This window comes from Protopterus annectens, chromosome 3.part1 (assembly GCF_019279795.1).
Source record: "Protopterus annectens isolate FY-2018-M chromosome 3.part1, PAN1.0, whole genome shotgun sequence".
NCBI classification, from domain to species: Eukaryota; Metazoa; Chordata; order Ceratodontiformes; family Protopteridae; genus Protopterus; species Protopterus annectens.
Window position 1 is genome coordinate 1,503,716,211 of NC_056732.1, and position 22,296 is coordinate 1,503,738,506.

Consider the following 22,296-nt stretch of genomic DNA (forward strand, 5'->3'; position numbering starts at 1 on the left):
CTGAGGAAAGTTTCTTTGAAGTCTTCTTGGGGGTATATAAATACCTATGCAAACACTTCCAAGCAAACCCCTAAATCTTCTAGACATTGTTACATACTTGGGAGTCATACATATGTCCACACATTGTTCCCTTGTAAATTGCTTATCCAATCTATCTTCCCAATCTTTTCTAACCTAATCCAATTGATTCTTATAGCTATCATTCAATATTTTGTATGCCCCAGTAATTATCCCTCTTTTAGAGATACTTCTGTTCTAGATTAAAGTAAAAACTCTACCAGAGATTCCCCTATCCTTTTCTCTTTGTCTATACTCTGATATCAGTCTCTGGTAGGGAAGGCAGTCGGTAGCCTACAGTCCAAATGTTTTCTTGGTGTCATGCCATTCTATAACCTTTCCCTCTCTAGTTATTTGTTCCCAGTATCTTGGTTCCTTTTCCAGTTTCCTTCAGTAAATTCCAGCCCCCTCTTGCCTATTCTCTATAACCCCACTTGCAGTCATTCCTATCTGAAAAATCTTCTTTCACCATTCTCATGTTGACTTAGATCTTAGAATGCTTTCTGTTAATTTATGAATATAATATTCTGCATGGCTGTTTTTATTCTGCCCAAGGATCCTTAGCTGGCATAACAGAAGCCTTTTTAATCCATACTCCTAAATACTTTATCATATTGTGTCCACATAAATATGGGTATTGCAGAACTAATACATAATATATAGTTATAGTCTTTGTTTTATCTTCATTTATTTTATATCCTAAAAAGACTCGAAACTAAAATGTAATTTCCTGGATTTATCAGGTTCAGAATAATAGCATCTGTAAATAAAGCTAACTTTTCTTGATTACCTTACCAATTATGTCATTGCTTTTCTGAGTCCCTTATTTTCTTTGCAAATGGCTGTAAATATAAAGGAAATAACAAAGAGAAAGAGGGCAACCCTATCTGGATCTCCTGTTCAGACACGACTTAACAGAGAGGAACCCTTCCACTTTAATTCTCGTCTCCAGTCCTTCATATATCTTCCTAATCAACCTTATTAAGTTATGTGTGCTCTGGAGTTATTATCAAAAATAGCTGCTTAACAGCAATCTTTCTAAACACATGCATATTATCCAGATACTCCCTTAGTTTTTCTTTAGTACTCTATAGTCTTACCTCTTCTTTTTCTGAGATTCCCTTTATTTTGCAGTAATGTAACCTTTGTCAAACTATTTAAATAATTCCTATTAGTTCTTGACCATATCTTTTTCTTTTAATTCTAACCTATTTTTAAAGTCCATTTTTATTTTATTCCACCAACTAGCTATAATTTATGAAGAATTCATTTGTTCCCTAGCAACTTGTGAATAATTTCCACTACTCATTCCTTAAATTCCTGTTTTTAACATGTAGGTGGAAAAGCACCAGCAAGTACTTTATTACCTTCCATTTTTATATTAGATTTTATTGGTGTATGATCTAAAATAGTTATTGAATGTTGTCAGTGCTTTTAATTGAATGCACGTGTTCCTGTGAAATATAATTTCTACCTAGTCTTACCCAGTTATTGTACCTCTGAGTTTCTACTTCTGAATTCACTTCTTCCATACCTAATATTTTCATAAATGTCTTCAGAAATCTACCCCCTTTTGTTATATTTTCCCTTCTACGTCCCCCAGATACATTCTTATTGTTGCAAATCAAGTTCCAGTCTCTACCTATAAGTAATTTTCCCTACTGAAAGCTGATTATTTGTCCCACAAGTTTCTTAAGCTCCATAATAGCAGTTTTTGGTGGAATAGAAATACATGCTATTGTAATCGTCCTCCCTTGCCAGTAGACTCTTACCTTCACAATTCTACCATTATTATTTTGTTCCTCTTCTGTCATTGTTGGAGCTCCTCTAGCAATTAGTAAAATTTCTCCTGTTTTCCTTTGTCCCTGATATTTTGCTAAATATCCATCCTGAAATCCTTTCTTTATCGAAATTCACATGCTCTTTTCTTTCCAAATGTGTCTCCTGCAGCATTACTATTTGCACTCTGCATTTCTTAATATAATTCAATACTCTTACCTTTTTGCCTATGCCTGTAAGGCTATGTACATTCCAAGATAATGTGGATAGCATAGTAATTATGATAAGAAGTTATTGTTCCCATCTGTTATGCATGACAGCTTTTTTGAATGTGTATTACCAACATTTTTGTTGCATGCACACACTACTGTTTGGCAGGCTTCACTGTTAATGCACTTGTTTCTTGTCATCTCTGTTTGAACCTATGTCATATTTTTCAAGACTTTTTGTTGTAATGGAAGCCTCAAAAAACAAACAAAAAAAAACTAACGACATTTTCAGAACACCCCATAACCTATTAATTGGAACAAGCACACAAAACTAGTGCATCTTCAAAAAAATAAGTTTAACCCTCCAGATAGGAACAATCACCTCAAATTAACAACAACACTCACAGGGATTACCTAACCTAAAACTAAGGTTACCCATGTTAAAGTGCATGTTACAGCCTGTGCTCCCACTTACACCAACTGTTGTCTGTTCTTTCCCTATCTCTTTTCCAATCCCAGATGTGAAAAACAGCTTGCATGCTTTCAGAAAACATTTACTTTTAGCATAAGAAAAGGTGCACAGGATATCTTTAAATAAAACAAAAGTATACACTGTTCTATTAGATGCATTAAAATTTAAGGCTGCTAGAGAAACTCCTATATCTTATTTACATCCAATAATTTCAGCCTTCTTTTATTGAACTGTTTGGCATTGTACCTTAACATTTTGCATTTTCCCTCAGCAAAGAAGGCTTAGACCTCTCAGGATTAATTGCTTGTAACTGCAGAAAGTTCATCTCCATGAAAACATAGTCAGCAAAGAGAAAAAAAGCAGCTAACAACTCTATAAAAGTGTGAAGGAATCTGTCAGTCAGAATGGAACAGACTGTACAACTGCCTTCAGTTGCAGACTTCTTGACTCCCACTGAACATTTGCAAAAGGAAAAATAACAAGCTAATATCCTTGCATGTGCAAGAAACCTAGTTTGTCAAGCCTACTTGCTTACATAAAACACCTGCATTTAGTTAAGACAAGGCCATTAATCCATGTATTCAATTTTGCAAAAATAAGTGAAAACATCTCATCTCCATATATAATATAATCAGTGCAATGTTTGCTTTGAGAGTGTTGATGGAGAAGTACAAAGAAGGAGTTGCATTGTGTCTTTGTGGATTTAGAGAAAGCATATGACAGGGTGCCTAGAGAGGAGTTGTGGTATTGTATGAGGAAGTCGGGAGTGTCAGAGAACTATGTAAGAGTGGTACAGGATATGTACGAGGGTAGTGTGACAGCAGTGATGTCTGCAGTGGGAGTGACTGATGCATTTAAGGTGGTGGTGGGATTACATCAAGGATCAGCTCTGAGCCCTTTCCTATTTGTAGTGGTGATGGACAGGTTGACAGACGAGATCAGACAGGAGTCCCCGTGGACTATGATGTTTGCAGATGACATAGTGATCTGTAGTGAGAGTAGGGAACAGGTGGAGGAGACCCTGGAGAGGTGGAGATATGCTCTAGAGAGAAGAGGAATGAAAGTCAGCAGGACTAAGACAGAATATATGTGTGTGAATGAGAGGGTGGATAGAAGAATGGTGAGGATGCAGGGAGTAGAGGTGGCAAAGGTGGATGAGTTTAAATACTTGGGATCAACAGTTCAGAGTAATGGTGAGTGTGGAAGAGAGGTGAAGAAGAGAATACAGGCAGGATTGAGTGGGTGGAGAAGAGTGTCAGGAGTGATCTGTGACGGACGAGTACCAGTAAGAATGAAAGGGAAGGTCTGCAAGAGGGTAGTGAGACCAGCTATGTTATATGGGTTGGAGACAGTGGCATTGACAAAAAGGCAGGAGTCAGAGCTTGACGTGGCAGAGTTGAAGATGTTAAGATTTGCACTGGGTGTGACGAGGATGGACAGGGTTAGGAATAAGTATAGTAGAGGGTCAGCCCAGGTTGGAAGGTTTGGAGACAAAGCCAGAGAGGCAAGATTACATTGGTTTGGACATGTGCTGAGGAGGGATGCAGAGTATATTGGGAAAAGATGCTAAGGATGAAGCTGCCAGGTAACAGGAAAAGAGGGAGGTCTAAGGTAAGGTTTATGGATGTGGTGAGAGAGGACATGCAGGTGGTTGGTGTGACAGAGCAAGATGCAGAGGACAGGAAGAAATGGAAACAGTTGATCTGCTGTGGCAACCCCTGACAGGAGCAGCTGAAAGAAGAAGAAGAAGAAGCACTACCCCAGCAGATCAAGAGTACAGTATATTAACTTAAACTTGTTTTGTCCAGCCTTTCTTCTTTTTTTTTACATTGTAAAGTCTATATTACACCTGAAAATGCACCTGTTTACTCTAACAACTTTATTACATACAACAGTCACTGAAAAGACTCACTCCACCCCATATTTAAAAATATCTCTGACAACATACTACACAAAACTTTTTTTATTATATAACATGCAGTTTATATCATGAAATGTTTTTATACATATACTATTAAGAACAAAATCTGTTTTACTTACAGTAGCTTTTCTTCTGTTTTAGTGTCTTTCTAAACACTAACTGCATAAAGTGGGTTGTATGCTTTATAGTTCAACCACAAGTTTAACAAATTTAACAAAAGTCCAATCTTTCTTAGCCACTTTTTCTTGGAAAGCCATGTTTCACAAATGTGACTGATGCTTTATAATAGTAGAGGGTCAGCCCAGGTTGCAATATTGGAAAAGGTTTCACTGGCAAAGCCTCTCCATGAGCTGAGTCTGTTTGTAATATGTAATGCTGGTATTATGTAATGCTGTATCTGCTTACCCTTGGAGCTTTTCTCCCCGGGCCTACGCTGAAAATGGACATCCATCCAGTCGGACTATCCCAGTCAACAAATGTAAAATAAAAAAATAAAAATAAATTATAATCCCACATTTATTCAATAATTTCATTGTTGCTGTTCTTCCTGTTCATGTCCGTTTCTCACCAGACTCTGTCCAAGGTACTCCTGATTTTTCTAGTCAACCCCTGTGCTTTTTCTGTCACTCAAGCATTTTCCTTTGCAATATTGGAAAATGTTTCACTGGCAAAGCCTCTCCATGAGCTTTATTGTCAGAAGAATGGGAGGCAGAGTCCCCTTTTGCTTTCTAGCTCACTTTTTGTTGATTAAACATTTTTATTTCCTCCTTAGCTTGTTCTGCATCCAAAAATATCTTTGATCCACTAGGAAAAATATTCTGAAGACAATCTCACACCCGCCTCTCGACATTACCTGATTGCTGGGATAAATTTGTTTCTATTTTGCCTGATGCACAGTGATAATCATTTCCACAAACACTCTGCTGTCTCCAATTTTTAATATTTTTTCCCTTCTGCCACAGTTTTTTTCAGGATCACTTCTTTCTGCTGGTATGATTACATCTTTACTAATACAGGTCTTGCCTGCTTTCTCACGGTCAGGTTTAGAGCATACACTTGTACCCTTTTCATTAACAAATCGTGATGTGGAATACTAGTCTAGTTGCTTATTTGTACTTTTGTAAAATTAATACAGGTGGTTCCTTCCAGAGTTTTATTGGTACAGCAGAAAATCTCAGGTTTTGCCTGCATGCTCTGTCTTCTAATTCTAAGATTTCTTGAAACAGCTCTTCTTGAGAACTCATAGTCAGTCTTTTCTTAAGTTCATCCCCTGATTTTTGCAGTTTTATCTGTCCATCTGAATAGTTAGTGAAAGCTTCTTCTACTTTTTACAGGCTTTTGTTGTTTGAGATGATATACTCTTCAATGTTTCATTTATTTTAATTACCTCTGAGTACATTTGATTTATTTATTTTTTCCTCTAAATTACTGGGTTTCATCTCTTGTACAAAAACTGAAGGTTGAACTGTTTTTTGCTGAACAGTTGCAGGATTCTTCCCAGACAGTGTTTTCTATTCACCTTATCTTCCCGATTTTCTTTGGGTTCTCTAATTTTCTTCTTTGCTGGCATCCAGACAATGTAGTTACTAGCCAGTAAATTAATTTTACTTAAGCTGACAAAATTAGTAGCTCTTATTTCTCAGTTTCTTCTTTCACACTGGGAGAGCTAACATTAAGCTGTAAATCAGTGTGCAACCATCTTGGAAGCCCCATCACCAGCATCCCTTGTCTTTTCAAACTGCAGAGTTGGGGTTTGTCAGAAGAGAGATGACATGGTGGAGAGAGCAAATATCATAAATTCCAGATCTTCCCTTCTCCCTCCTTGCTCCAAGGCAGTCAGTCACCACAAAAGCTTCAGACTTTGCTTGGGAAGCAGTTTCAGGGGGGATAAATGTGCATTGTGTATGGGACAGCAAGGACAGTTGTAAACAGATAAATATAAAAGAGCTGATTGTCCTGATCAAGGCATTCAACTTTCTGAATCATCTTTGGTCCCCAAGACCTCTTCATAGTGGTAGAAGACAATACCATAGTCATGTGGTACATCAACAAGCAAGGTGGAACCAGGTCATTCTTCCTTTTCAGACTAGCCATGTTAGCATAGGATATAGCTTCACAGCACAGTCTCACTCTACAGGCATCCTCGATTCCAACAGTGTAAAATTGTGTGGAAAACAAGCTGAGCAGGACAAGAGCAGATCCTCACAAATGGAAGCCAGATCATAGGTCTTCCAAGATTTGATCCATCTGTGGGGTTTCTCAAGTGGACCTGTTTGCTTTCTCTCAGAATAATCATCTGACATGATTCTGCTCCAGGTCTCCATGGAAGAAGTCTTGGTAGAAAGATTCCTTTTCTTTTCCTTTAACAGGAATGTTTCTGTATGCTTTACCACCATTTCCACTAATATCCAGGGTACTTCTGAAGATTCAAAAGGAATTCCCCAAGATCATTATGGTGACTCCCTTCTGGTCCAGCCAGCAGTGGTTCTCCCTTCTTTTGGGAATGGCCTGGGAGCAGTTACCGCAATATTCCTCATGGAATGAGCTACTCACACAAGATCGAGGGTATTTGATACAAGCAAACTCCTATCAACTTCAACAGACTACTTGGATGATAGGGTCTTAATTCCCTTTATGCATCTGTTTACTGAGGACATGCTGCAGATACTAATGGAGGCAAGAAAGCCTGCTACTAGAAAATCATATGCAAATAAAAAAGGTTTTCTAGTTGGTACCAACAACATAACCAGCACCCATTCAGGGGTAATTTTTCTCTGGTTTTACAATATTTGTGTGAGCTACTATCTTAAGGCATTTCTTACTCCTCCATCAAGGTTCATTTATTGGCCATTTCAGAATGTCTGCCCATGGATCCTCTCATTTGAAAGCATTATCAAGTCAAAATGTTTTGAAAGTGTTTTTGCATAAGAGGCATCCAAGAAAACCAGTGGCCTCCTTGGGATCTTAATTTTGTGTTAGGGAAGCTAACACTTGCTCCATTTGAACCAGCTAATCTGGCTGGGTTGAGATTTTTAACATGGAAAACAGTTTTACTTGATATCTTTAACACCTCTTTGAATCAGACCATCGTACCCAAACGTTTTAAAAACACAACCATCATACCATTGCCCAGGAAGTCTCCACCTTCAAGCCTCAATGACTACCACCCCATAGCTCTCAATAAAGTGCTTTAAAAGGCTGGTCAAGGACTATATAACATCAAGACTTCCTGCAGCTTTAGATCCACTGCAATTTGTGTACCGATCTAATCTCTCCATGGTAGACGCTATTTCATTGGCACTTCACTTATCTCTTCCTACCTGGAAAACAAAAACTGCTATGTGTGTATGCTATTCATAGACTTCAGCTCTACCTTCAACACAGTCACCCCCAGAATCTGATAAAGAAACTGCTTCAACTTGGTATCAGCACCCCACTGTGCAATTGGATACTAGATTTCCTCATAGATAGCCCCCAGACAGTATGCGTTGGCAAGAACACCTCAGAGAGAATCATTATGAACTGTGGGGTACCACAAGGTTGTGTTTTGAGTCCCTTGCTGTTCACTTTGCTGACGCATGACTGCATCGCTAGGTAGAGTTCAAATAGCATAATTAAGTTTGCAGATGACACGACAATTGTTGGTGTTATCAGCAATGATGATAAAACAGCCTACCGAGAGGAGGTTAACCAACTGATTGTGTGATGCGACAACAGTAACCTGGCACTGAATGTGAACAAGTCCAAGGAGATAATTGTTGACTTCAGAAGGAACTATAGAGTGCACCTTCCACTCACAATCCACAGAGAAATATTGGAGAGGGTAAAAAGCACCAAGTTCTTAGGGATACTAATGCAGGGGACTTCTCTAGGCCCATAACACAAATTCTGTTGTCAAGTGGGTGCAGCAGCATATCCATTTTCTGCGAAGAATGAGAAGAGGAAACCTTCCACCTCTGGTCCTCACAACCTTCTACAGGGGCACTATAGAAAGTATCTTGTCAAATGTTTCGGTGTAGTATGGAAAATGCTGTGCTTTGGATTGGAAGTCTCTCCAAAGGGCAGTGAAAGCAGATGAAAAAATTATTAGGACCAATCTTTCATCTATTCAGGACCTATATTTGTCTTGATGTCTCAGCAGAGCCACTGAAATAGTCACGGACTTCACTCACCACACCCATGAACTGTTTTCCTTCCTATCATCTGGCAAGTGCTATCGCAGTATGACATGCAAAACCACCAGATTCAGTAAGAGCTTCTTTCCACACGCCATCAGACTACTCAACTCTACTAATAACACCCATGATGATGGCCATCAGGTGTAGTAATTGTTGGTGTTGATGAGAACTCATATTTTTATGCGATAACTGAAATGCTAGTCTCAACTCTTATTTTGGTGCAATAAACCAACCGATGTGAAACTAGCTTTCTTGTGCAATACTTATAACTGTTGGAATTCTGTGAGTAATGTACTTAGATTCATAAAATGTTTTGGGTGTTATGTCTGTATTGGTTTGTTGTGAAGTAGTAATGTCTGTTGTAATGCTTCTTGTGATATGTTTTGTACGGAGAAATGAAATTCCATTCAGTTTGCACTGTTGTGTGAAGTCTGAATGACAATCAAGTTTACTTTGACTTTGACTACTGATTGCACAGACCTCAGCAAGAAGAGTATTTGAGTTGCAAGCTCTTATAGTAGAGCAACCTATCTCATTTTCCACAGAATTTTTTTTTGAGACCTAATCCTTGATTTATGCGTAAAGTGGTATCCAAGTTTACTATAAGCCAAACTATTTACCTCCCAGTTTTCTTTCTTGAACCTAAAACGAAGGAAAAAGGATACTCCATACCTTGGATGTCCACAGACAACTCAGGTACTATCTTGACAGAACTAAATCTTTCAGATCTTCGGACCAATTGTTAGTTTCTTGTGAAGGTGCAACCTGTGTCAAAATAGACTATTTCCAAATAGTTGTCTAAGGCTAGTACCTTTTATTATACAAAGCTATTTCAGGCAGGGTCAAAGCTAACTCTACCAGGGCCTTGGCTTCATCTGTGTTTTTTTGGAAATGATTGGATTCTAGAAGTATCCCAGAATTAGCACATTGATCCTCTGTACATACTTCTACAATGCACTATAAGCTCGATTCCTTTTTTTTGCTAGGACCATTCTCCAGGGGTCAGGATGGTGAATAACAGTGGGCTGAGAACACATCCTTGTGGAAACCCAGTGTTCATCGTGATGCATTTGATGTGTTTGTACCTGAACGTACCCTATGTGGGCTCTTAATCAGGAAGTCCAGGATCCAGTTACAGGGATGTTTACTGATTCCTAAATGTGCCAGTTTTGCTATCAGCTGCATTGGTACCACTGTATTAAATGCAGAGCTGAAGTCTATGAACAGCATCCTCACATAGTTGTCTTTGCCCTTTAAATGTTCAAGGGAGATGTGTAGTATTACTGATATGGCATCAGCCATGGATCTGTCAGCTCTGCATGCAAACTGCAGAGAGCCAAACTCAGGAGGCAGGCATGATGAAAGATGCTTTTTGATCAGCCACTCAAAATAACAGTGGATGTCAGAGCAACTGGTCTGTAGTCGATAGGGTTGGAGGGAGTAGTTTTATTAGGTAGTGGGATAATGTTAGTTTCCTTGTAGCATTCAAACGTATTTATAAATATTCATACATATTTATACACATATGTGAAGTAAATATGAAAAAAAAACACATTCCTACCTAGTGAAGCCACAGCTTTCTTTTAAGGCTAGACATCTGCTAATTTAAGGAAACAAAACTGCTGTAGTTATACAGACAAACAAGTTATTTGCTTCAGGTGGCACATTTTGGGAAGAGTTTCATCTCCAAGACAATGGATTAACTGAGACAAGAGAGAAGCTAATTGCATCAGATAAAAGAAAAAGTAGAAATTGTTAGGATACAAAAATTCTGTTGCACCATCTTTCATTTGTGATATTTTGCAGCATGTTTCTCTTTGAAACTGTTCTTTGTTGTGAAATGGCTTTGATCTACAGAATAATAGTGTATGATAATATGTTTTGCTTTGTTTCACTCTTGCAGGCGGAGATATCCATGGAATCTTATACTTCTAATTCTTTTCGTAAGTAGCAAATCAATTTTAACATGTATATTTCTTATATACATAAACAAATAAAAAAGGCATTTTGGACAGTCCATGTTGTTCAGGTTTTTAATACCATCTGTAATACATTCTATCCCTCTTTCCTCCTTTCTGAATAACCCTTCCCAACCCCTGCATTTTTATTTACCGTGACCCATGTTTCCATTATACAGTTCCCCCTAAAATCGAATGGTAGCAGGAGACCACTTAGTCTAAAAACTTACTGTATTGTGTAATTTGCCTGAAAAAAATATGTCTTTATTTCTTTTCTGAAGAGTTTTCAACACTGGCTATCCTACACATCACTGTTGACTTGTAGGTCATATGTTTTAGTCTGAGTTTCACCCGCAGTGTACTGTATTGTGCGAGCTGATGGTGAGTTTTCAATGTTTTTCCATTTTCTACACTATGATGTGAGCCTGGAGTTGATATGTATAATTTTGAGTGCTTTAGGGGGATGCCCCCACATCAGGAGTTACGGGGGGTTTATCTCTCTGCAAAAAAATTTTTTTTTCTATTTTTATAGTTCTTTTTAACACACTACTTTTAAAATTAAAATTCTGGTAAAGAATGAGCCAAAAAAGTATGGGCGACAGCTCTTAGGTAAATACTCACCATCACATCATTTTGAAGCTGTGCTTCTTGATGGTACAGTTAACACTTTAACAAAATTCTCACTTAATGGATTCTCAGCACTCACTTTTACCAACCGGTAATATTTGCATTCATTTAAACCAGATTTTGGAGACTTACTTTTGAAGTAAATAACATCCTTTATTATTTTTTTTAAATATTGAAGTTCACTCAGTATGTTTATTATCCTTATGAGCTCACTGTAAGCCCTCAGTTTTAGAAACCAGTAACAAGATTAATTTATTGAGTAAGCTCCTTAGGCTCATGGGCCTCTTTTTGCAGTGATCTAGGAACACTGTATGGTAAAGTGATTTGCTCAGACTAGCAAAGTTTGCAAATGGATATTGTGGAAATCAATCCCAGAGCTATAGTGCGAAGTGTGTTAATAGTTCTTGACCTTATCCCTCTGTACTAAACTGTGAGCCTAGACTGCCAGCCTTGAATGTTTTCATTTTGTGTTGCCTCTTTTTCTTTATTTGGGGAGTATGTGTTAAAATCACATTCATTTCTTGTATAAATAACTGAGGATGCTGCCATTGTTCTCTCCAGAAGCTTGTTCCATTATTCTTTGATAATTTTCCAAACACTTCATTGCACTGTCTACAGTAAGCCAATGATAGTTAAAGGCTTCAGTTGTACATTGTATTCTTCACTTTACCTAAACAGTAACCTGTATAATGCCAGGATAATAATTTATTTAATTTCTCTACCAGTCAGTACATGTAGCATTCTTTTTGTTTTACGTCTGACATTAAGTATGCCAACTGTGATATTCACCTAATCTACACTCCCTAGTCTGTCTTATTCAGTAGGCATTCGGGATCATGGGTCCCTAAGTGAAACACCTTCAATTTTTTGAGTAAGTTGCTAAATGCTTAACCATCTCTTATTTTTTCCTAGTGTCCTAGTTTGCTTCTGTAGTACTTTGCTGTCAAGCAAAATTTTGTCTTTTGCATCTGCTTTTTTAAGCATTACTGTATGTGCAATATTACAGATGAAACTGTTCACAGGAGTGTGTTTTAAGATTAGCATAGCATCCAAGAATTTCCTTTGTGCAGAACATTTGACCTTCTGTATTTCTTTTTTTAAGCAATGTTAAGTACTTCATTCATTACCACAGTTTGTTTTTACATATTGTGGAAACTCCATGCATGTGGTGCTCTTGTTATTTTGGCTTGGCTGGGGAGGGGGGGGGGGTTCAGGGGGGCAGCCATCCCAGGCACAAGGTGCCAGGGGCATGATTGGTGGATCCATTTTTTTTTTTAATTTAGTGCTACTCACATAAACACGAGGACAACGAGCAACAGAGATGAAGGGCTTTAGAACCAGACTGGTGGTATCAAGTGCTAGATCTGAGAACATACATCCCCCCATGTATACCATAAGGGAGCAAACACTGAGGGGTGCCATACCAGGTAGTGGCACTAGATGCCAAATAAGACAGCTATGCCTCTCTGATTCCTGTTAAACCATTTTATAGTTTAATGTTTGAACTATACTAATAATTTAAATGTTTATCAGGCAATTAATCTTAAATTTAACTTTCATTAACTTTCCTTTGTTGAGCTTGTAAATCCAGTTATCACAATCTAGTATTCTATCTAGTCTTAATCTCAAGAACAATTTAATATTGTTCTTTAAACAAGAACAGATAAGCACACACAAATTGACTATTTAGAGCATAGTTTGAGATAAGGAATTAACTATTGAGTATATTATTTTTACTATATTGCACATCTCAATTACTGGGCCAATAACTTCATCCATTGTACTGCAGTCTACTTATAAAATAGAGGTATAGATTAGGTACTTTGTTGGGTAAGCCTTCTGTGTTTCTAGAGCCGGAATACTATCAGAGCAGAAGTGGTCATTCTCACTTCCAAGATGGCTGCAGATACCTCTCAACCTCTTAGTGCAAGAAATCTGGAAAAAGCCTCAAATAAAGGGGGGGGGGGCAAAGGCCCCAAAATGGGGACAGATTTTAAATACTGAAAGTTGCAGGAAAAAAGAATTTGTGTTGGCATATTTTCTGAAGGATATGAAGTCTGAAATGCAAATGTACAAAGCCTCAAGTAATGGAGGATGAAAGGCCCTAAAATGGGGACAGATTTCAAATATTGAAAGTTGCAGGAAAAACAGGATTTGTGTTAGCATGCATTTTCTGAAGGATATGAAGTCTGAAACTCAAATGTATGTTATTATTGTTATTTACTGACTTCAATCTGCAGTGATTTGCCAGGAAAATACAATTTTTATGAGGAATTGACCAAAACCATGAGGCAAAAATTCTGAAAATCTTGACAGTTGAAAGGTATGTGGTTGCACACTGATCAACAGCTTGATTTCAGATCTTCCAATGTGAAAAAAGAAACTGAGAGATAAGGGCCAGAAACTCTGCAAGTTTTAGTAAATTTGGTTACTGGCTAATAGGTACACTGCTTGGATGTCAGCAAAGAAGAAACTTACCCTAAAAGAAAATCAGCTAGAAAAGGTGAAGAGAAAACACTGACTGGGAAGAATCCTGCAGCTGTTCAGTAAAAAGCAATTCAAGATCCATCTTTGATGCAAGACATGATTTCCAGCAATCTAGAGGAAAATATAAATCAAATGTGCTCAGAGCTAATTAAATAGAAACATTGAAGAAATATATCAACTCAAATAACAAAAGGCTGGAAAAAATGAAAGAAAGTTTAAACAGCTACTCATATGAGTTGGAAAAAAACTGCAAAAATCAGAGATTGCAATGAAAAGGTTGACTTAGTATGAGACTGCTCAAGATGAGCTGTTTCAAAAAAATGGTAGCGTTACATAACTGAGCATGCAAGGAAAACCTGAGATTTTCTACTGTACTAGAGAAGTGGGAAGAAACAGATTACATTAATTTTATAAAAGGACAAATAAGCAACTGGAGTGTTATTCCACAACAGGATTTGTTAATCGAAAGGGTACATCATGTGTATGCTCCAAACATGGCCATGAGAAAGCAGTCAAGGCCTACATTAGTAAAGATGCATTCATTCCAGCAGAAAGAGTTGATCCTAATGAAACTGCAGCAGAAGGGCAAAGTATTAAAAATTGGAGACAGTAGATTGTTTGTAGAAAATGATTATTACTGTACACCAGGCAGAAAAGAAGCAAATGTATCCCAACAATCAGGGAATTTTGAGAGGCATATGTGAGATTCAAGCTGCTGTACCCAGCTGTCTAAATATTTTTTTTCCTGGAGTATTAAAGTAATTTTTTAAATGCAGAATGGGCTAAGGATGAAATACAAACATTTGTCTGATGAAAAGTGAGACATCAAACAGAAGGGGGTTCTGTTTCTCATTCTTTTGATAATAGAGCTTATAGACCGACTTTGGCACTGAAACATTTTCCAGTGTTCCAAAAAGAAAATCTTGTAGACAGAATAAAAGCACATGAGCTGCATGGAAGAATCAGGTGTACCTTGGGTTTTAACTGGAGTCTGGGGTTGGGAGATCGAGATGAACTGGAAGAAGACGAGCAACACTGAAATTAGTGAATAAATGTAAGACTATAAAGCATCAGTCACATTTGTGAAATATTGCTTCACAAGAAAAAGTGGAAATACTGGACTTTTGTTGACTTTGTTAAATTTGTGGGGGGCTGAAACATACAAGTCCTGCTTCATGTCATTAATGTTTGGAAGGACACTGAAGGGAAGGAGAAAAGAAAAAAAAAAGAAAAATGAAAAATAACTGCAAGTAAAATAATTTTTGTTCTTAATATATTTATGAAACATTTCATGGTATAAATTGCATATTGTATAGTAAAGTTATTTTCAGTTATTGTTGTATGTGGTAAAGGTACCAAAGTAAATAAATGCCTGTTTCTTCTTTTACAGTTTTAAGAAATAAAACCATTACCATGTAAAAAAGATAAGAAAGTCTGGACAAAAGCATGTTTAAATTAATATGCTGTGATCTTGAGTTGTTGAGGTGGGGGATGGGATATAAAAGCACACAGATTATAAGATATGTAGAGCTGATATAGTCTGTCCTACTTTTGCACAGGTGAATGTTTGGAGTAAGGCCTTTGGCTTAATCTAAATATTTTTTTGTATAAGCAAGTAAATAAGAGGACACTGAATGTAATGAAACGTTTTCCTTTGGCAAATAAATGTTCAGTGTAAGATGAGAGGTTTGCAGAGCTGTGTATTTGGTACTTGTGCTTCTATAAAGACAAGCTGAGTAGGGGAAGCAATAAAAGCCAGTCAGTCAAAAGTTGATTTGGGACAGTTGTTCATATCAGGAAGCATAAACTTTATTATTTGAAGATGTATATAGTTTTGTGTGTTTGTTTTAAGTTAATAAGCTGTGGGAGTGTTCTGTTTTTGTGGGGTTTTATTAAAACGAAAAGTCTTGTAAAATGTGACATAAGTTCAAATAGAGATGACAAGAAACAATTGTATAAGAGATTAACTGCCAGACATTAGTGAGTGCATGTAACACAAAAGCTTGAAATAGACATTTGAAAAAGCTGTCATATATAACAGGTGGGAATAATAACTTCTTATCATAATGGCTACACTAAACATTTTATTTTGGAATGTGAATGGCCTTACAAGTATAGACAAAAAATGTAAGAGTATTGAATTATATTAAGGCATGCAATAACACTTCTACAGGAGATGCATTTGGAAAGAAGTGAGCATATGAATTTGATAAACAAAGGATTTCAAGATGGATGTTCAGCAGACAAAGGAAAAGGGGAATACTTATGATGATTGCTAGAGGAACTCCAATAATGTTTGATTGCTAGAGGAACTCCCAATAGTGCTAGAAAAGGAAAAAAAGATAGCAGTGGTAGATGTGTGGTGATAAGCAACTACTAGCAAGGAAGGATTACATTGTCATGTATTTATATTCCACTTAAAATCTTAAGAAAATTTTGAAAGAAATAATTAGCAGGGATTATTACTTATAGGTGGGGGTGGAACTTGATCTGCAAAACTGAGGGTGTATCTGGGGGAACTAAAAGGGACAATGGAAGAAACCAGGGTAGATTTCTGAAGAAATTTATGAAAATATTAGGTATGGAAGACATGAATTCTGTAGCAGGAACTCTGAGAGAATTTACATATTATTTCCCAAGGTATGATAACTGGACTAGATTGGATAGAACTGTATAGACTAGACAGAAATTATATTTCACAGGAGCATGTGCATTTAATTGAAAGCTTTGGCACACATCTAATAACTATTTCAGATCATGTGCCTATAAGAACTAAGAAAAAAATGCATGGAAATAAAGTAAAAATGAGACACTGTCACTTCCCCACCTACCTGTTAAAAGGAAAAAATTAAGAAATGATTAATGGAAATTATATGAGATTTATTAGGAAAGACAGAAGTTTCTTTAGAAGTTATAGATAATGAGGATAACATGAAAGTGAGGTTTAAAATATGGTATTCATAAAAGAAAAAAGTGATACGGTTAAGAAGTAACAAGAATTATTTACAGGGACTGGCAAAGGTTAAAGTATTGCAGAATAAGGGGAATCTCACAGAACAAGAAGAGTTGCAAAAAGTAATAGAAAGTAATCTAATAACTAAGCTGACATAATAATGTTCTTGTATTCAGAACTCATGACCAATGTATTTCCCACTGTAGTAATCACATTGATTTTTTTGTTAGTATTATTATTATTATTATTATTGTTATTATTCAGTATTCTAGTCACTGGAGACTCCATCGTGAGGCACACTGATGTCTCTTTCACCAGGCTGAGTAAGGAGAAAGTCATGGTCAGTTGCTTATCAGGGGCTAGGATCTGCCACATTACAAAGGCCAGGTCATTGGACCACAATTACCAATATGACTCAGTCATAGTCCATGTGGGAGTAAATGACCTGAGACGTACCTCCCTAGCCTATACGAAGAGAGACATGATGGAACTCTCGGAATATGTCAGACTGGTATGAGGCTAGCATTGAGCAGCATTTTACCTTCTCCAAGGATGATGCCACAATATGAACAAAAGATGATTGACTTTAATAATTGGCTTAGTTTCTGGTGTCATTTTAAGGGGGTGCAATATCTGTCAGCATGGAACAGACCATGCTGATTTGCCAGGGATGGTCTGCACCTCTCCCCTCTAGGCTTTCAAATATTAGCTAAAATATTGTCTTCCCCCATAGTGCCTTTTTTAGGCAATGCCAAACTGAAATTACTTGCAACATAGCAAATCAAAACCAATAAAATATAAAGGTATTACTGCTCAATGCTAGGAGTCTAAACAAAAAACTCCACTCCATAGAAGCTCTCTTTACCCTAGAGAATGTTGACATCTATGCGGTCACTGAGACATGGTTTAAAGCCACGAAGAGCACACCAACAGTGCAAGGTTATAATGCCTTCCACACATTTAGGTCAGCTACTTCACAGGCAGGGACTAAAGGTGGAGGTGTCTCTGTTTACATCAAAGATAAATATACTTCTAGTTGGGTCAAACAGGACAATGCACTTGAGCTGCTCCATGTTCAAATCACCATAGGAAAAATCCAAAACCACTTCTTTGCAAGCTATAGGTCCCCCTCTATTTAAACTTATTAGAAACACTAACCATCCAACCCAATACCATATTCTTGGGTGACTTTAATTACCCCACTATTAACTGGAAATCCTATATGACACCAAACGTACATGCACAGAGATTCCTAGATTTTGTAAACACAAACCCCCTGGACCAAATAGTCAATACACCAACCAGGGGTGCAACCATACTGGATCTTGTCCTCACTAATATGGGAGAGTGCTGCACACCCCCTACTTTAATGCCTTCCCTTGGTAAGGTCAGACCACAAAATGTTCTCCTTTGAAGTAAAAATAAAACCTGGATCCCCAGCTAAACCTGGAATATTCAGGAACTATTCTAAGGCTAACCTCCTGTTATTAAGTGAGAACCTGGCAAAATGTCAAGCCCTCATAAACCCTGAGAACACTGCTGCCTGTCCAGAACTGTTAATGAAACCCTGTACAAGCATGTTAGTAGCTGCAGAGAGGCAGCTGTATCCACCAGGAAGAAGTATAGAACTAACTCAAAAAACAAGTCACCCTGGTGAAATCACAAAATCAATAGGCTGTATAACAGGAGGAAGAAAATCATGGTAAAAATTAGGAGGTGCAGCACCCGCAGGATAAAAGCACTCTCATCAAACTAAACAAACAACTCAGAGGACAAATAAAGTCTACCAAAGCTAAATTTAAGGTAAGTTTAGCCTCCCAGGCCAAGGACAACTACAAAGCATTCTTTGGCTATGTCTGCAACGTCAAAGGCAGTACACAATTGTGTGCAGAGCTCATTGAAAATGGACCACCTATACCGAGCCAGAAGACATAGCAAACCTCCTGGCTGATAAATTCAGCTCCAGCTTTACCCCTATTTCCCTCTGGAAATATAATCAAATATAAATCCCCCTTACCTTCACTAGGGAACAGGTCCTTAATGCTCTCTCTAAGACAAAGAACACTGCATCAGTGGGCTTAGACAATATCCCAGGATGCCTTCTAAATAGCATGAAACATGACCTGTCAGGGCCTCTGGAAGAGTATTAACTGTAGCCTCCAGAGAGGTTTCATGCCTCATGAATGGAGAAAGGCAACAGTTATCCCTCTGCACAAAGATGGGCCATCTACATACCTTGGAAACTATAGACCCATAAGTCTCACTGTCTTATATGTAAAGCCATGGAAAGAATTATCATGGAGATGATCAGTAGAGAGATAGTAAACCTCCAGACACTGGACCCAACCCAGTTTGGTTTTGTCAAGGGCAGATCATGCCTACTTAACCTGGTGGACTTTGAGAATGTCACCAAAGTAATGGATGAGGCAAAATCATTCACACTGCCTACCTTGACGCAGCCAATGCATTTGAGACAATACCCCAATTGGGCATTGTTGCCATACTTAAGAGGTTCATAGGTTCATAGGTTGGTACTAGGCTATCGGCCCTAGGGCCTATACAAGCCTAGCCATAACAATTCCCTGGCTATTTCTTCCCACACTATTTACTTCCCTGGACCCCTGTCTAGCAGGGTGACTGATGTGATCCCTGGGGTGAACTTCCTTTCTCCCATCCAGTCATCAAGGTTCCTTTTGAAGAGGGCTAAAGAGGTGTTCTGCTTGACATGTATGTGCAGTCTATTCCAGAGTCTGGGGAGTCTCTGGGTCAGGAACCTATCCCTCCAGCATGTTTTGTTTATTGTGTTGACAAGGTTTAGATCCCTGGAGCGTGTGGCTCTGAGGGATTGGGATTTCTTTAAGTGTAGCATGTCCAACAGCTCTGGGTTTGACATGGCCTTGTATGTTAAGCAGAGATCGCCTCGGAGTAGACGATATGCGACAGAATATAGCTGGAGGTTTTTAAGGCGGTCAGCATAGGGCATCTGCTTTAGGCCTGTGATTATTTTAGTGAGGTATTTCTGCGGCCTTTCCAGTTGTTGCAGATGTCTTGAGAGGTACATACCAAATGGGGCATTGTATTCTATAATGGGTCTAATGAGGGATGAGTACAGTGGGACAATGACCTCCTTTTTTCTGGATGAAAAGCCCTTAGTGATGAGGTGTGCCACATAGAAGGATTTCCTGACTGTTGTGGCAATGTGGTTATTGAAGGTGAGACCACTGTCCACCTGTGTCCCTAAGTCTCTTATCACACTTTTGGTGTTTAGTGTACTGCCACCTATGTGGTAATTCATGGGTACATGTTTTTTCCCAAAGGGGATAACTGTACATTTCTTGGCATTGAGCTTGAGCCCATGGCTCTGGCACCAAGCATCTGTTTCTGTAAGGCCCTTTTGTAGAGTATCGACATCATTTGGGGATTCAATAATGCCTCGCAGTTTGCAGTCATCTGTGAACTTTGTTAGCCAGAGTCCCTTAGTGTTGGCCTGTGCTTCAGAGAAATAGATGCCAAACAAGAGAGGTCCCAGGACTGAACCCTGAGCTACTCCACTTGTCACTTGTCTGGAGCTGGATTTGGAGTCAGCTACTTTTACAGTGTGGGTTCTGTCAGTAAGCCAGTTAGCAACCCATCGAGTGATGTAGGGATTAATGCCCAGCTTAGTAAGTTTATCTATGATTCCAGAATGGGGGGATGGTGACAAAGGCCTTGGCAAGGACCAGATAGGCTGTGTGGACTGCCTTACCCTCGTCCACGGCTCTGGAGACTGATTTGAAGAAGTCAATCAGGTTCAGGAGACAAGATCGGTCCTTCACAAACCCAAACTGGGTGGGGTTCAGTGTTTTAAGGTTGCCAATGTCTTTGTTTGTAAGTTCCATGATAATACGTTCCATGGCCTTGCAGATCAGGCTCGTCAGACTGATGGGGCGGTAGTTCCCGGGATCCAAGGTGGATCCCCCCTTGTGGAGTGGGATAACTGTAGCAGTGCGCCACTCAGTGGGCATGAAGCCTGAGGTGAGGGTATGATTAAACATGATACTTAGGTGAGGTGCCAGTTCATTTTATAGTTCATGTAGTACACAGCCTGGGATGTCATCTGGTCCCATGGATGCTGTATTCTTAGCTTTGGAGAGTGCGTTTTTTACCTATGCAGCTGTTATTACCGGAATTTGGCAATCTTCCGGTATTGAGATGGGCCATTTAGGGGGTGAGAGGGGGGTGATGTTGGCACTGAATCGATCTGCCAGGATATTGGCAATATCCTTGGGATCAGTATATTTAATGCCATTCTGTTGTAGCTCAGAGCAGATCTGAGCTTTGCCATTTATATTCTTGACATAGTTATAGTATGCCTTGTAGTTGTCTTTGGAATCTTTGGCAGTTTTATTTTCGTAGCTTTGGAGGATTTTATGAGGGATTTCAGCTTCTTACTGAGGCTGGTTAGGGAGTTTGTTGCATCCTGGGATTTTCCTCTTTTTTGCAACAGTTTCTTCCTTTTGTTGTAAAGTTTGTTTATGGCAGGGGACCACCAGATTGGCTTCCTTTTTTTGGAGGAGAGCATCTTGGTTGTATTTGGGATGGCACGATTCACGCATGAGTGGATGTGCTCGTACAGTGCCTTAGTGTAAGACTCAGCAGTCGAACTTTCAGTTCCCGTCTGCATGGGTGTCATGAAGTTTGTAACTTCTGACTTGAGTAGCATGAAGTTGGCTTTGGAGAAGTTTTTTATGGAGGTTTCCTTACTGGGGGGGTGGAGGTGGGATGTGGATGTTAAGGGTGATTAGCTTATGGTCTGACCTGACCAACGAGGGGGTGACCATAGGTGTGGAGCATCAATTTCCTATGTTGGTAATGACCAGGTCTAGGATATTGGAGCCCCTTGTGGGACTATGGATTAGTTGATCCAGGGCATTGGAATTTATGAATTCCAAGAACCACTGGGCAAAAGTGTTGGTACACAAGTAGTTTTCCCAGTTAATGGCAGGGTAGTTGAAATCACGTAGTATTAGGGTGCTTGGTTGTATATTAATATTTTCCAGTATGTTTAGAAAGGTGTAGTGAGAATCTTGAGGCATGGTGGGGAATCTGTAGCAAGCTACAGTTTGGATTGCAGTCTTACCTAGTGTCAGTTGCACCTGGAGAATTTCAGAAGCATTGTGTTGGGCAACTAACCTGGTGGTGTGAATATCCTTGGTGAATATGGACACTCCTCCACCTTTAGTGTTTCGACCCTGGTTTGGTGGCCGAAAAGTGTGGTAAGAGTTGTAGCCTGGTATTGCAGGGGTGCTCTCTGGAGCCTTGAACCAGGTCTCAGTTACTGCACAGATATCGATGTTCTCCATTTTTAGGAGTGCCTCGAGAGAGTGCATTTTGAGGTTTAGGCTTCTAGCAATGAGTAGCATTACCTTCAGATTTTGCATGCTTGTACCTGTTACGGTGGTGGTTTTGTCCTTTGACCTTTGCCTAAAAAAGGCACTATAGGGGTGGCAAGAGCCTTTGCAAGTAACCTGAATCCCAGGGGCGACAGGTGCAGACCATCTCAGGCAAAGCATTGTTGTCTGTCGATCATGTCGTCCCAGGCAGACAGATACTGGATCCCCTTTGAATGACACCAGAAGCTTAGCCAATTGTTGAAGTCAATCATTTTGTCCTTAT

General features: G+C 38.8%; 1 protein-coding gene across 3 annotated transcripts in view; it reads left to right on the forward strand.

Annotated features, from left to right (window-relative positions):
* LOC122798538 (protein lifeguard 2-like) overlaps positions 1-22,296 on the forward strand; it is an 861,262-nt gene that overhangs the window by 562,279 nt on the left and 276,687 nt on the right. For all 3 annotated transcript variants that reach the window (XM_044067573.1, XM_044067575.1, XM_044067574.1), the window contains exon 7: positions 10,520-10,559. In XM_044067573.1, coding sequence (XP_043923508.1) covers positions 10,520-10,559 — 40 coding nt within the window. The remainder of the gene's footprint in view (positions 1-10,519; positions 10,560-22,296) is intronic.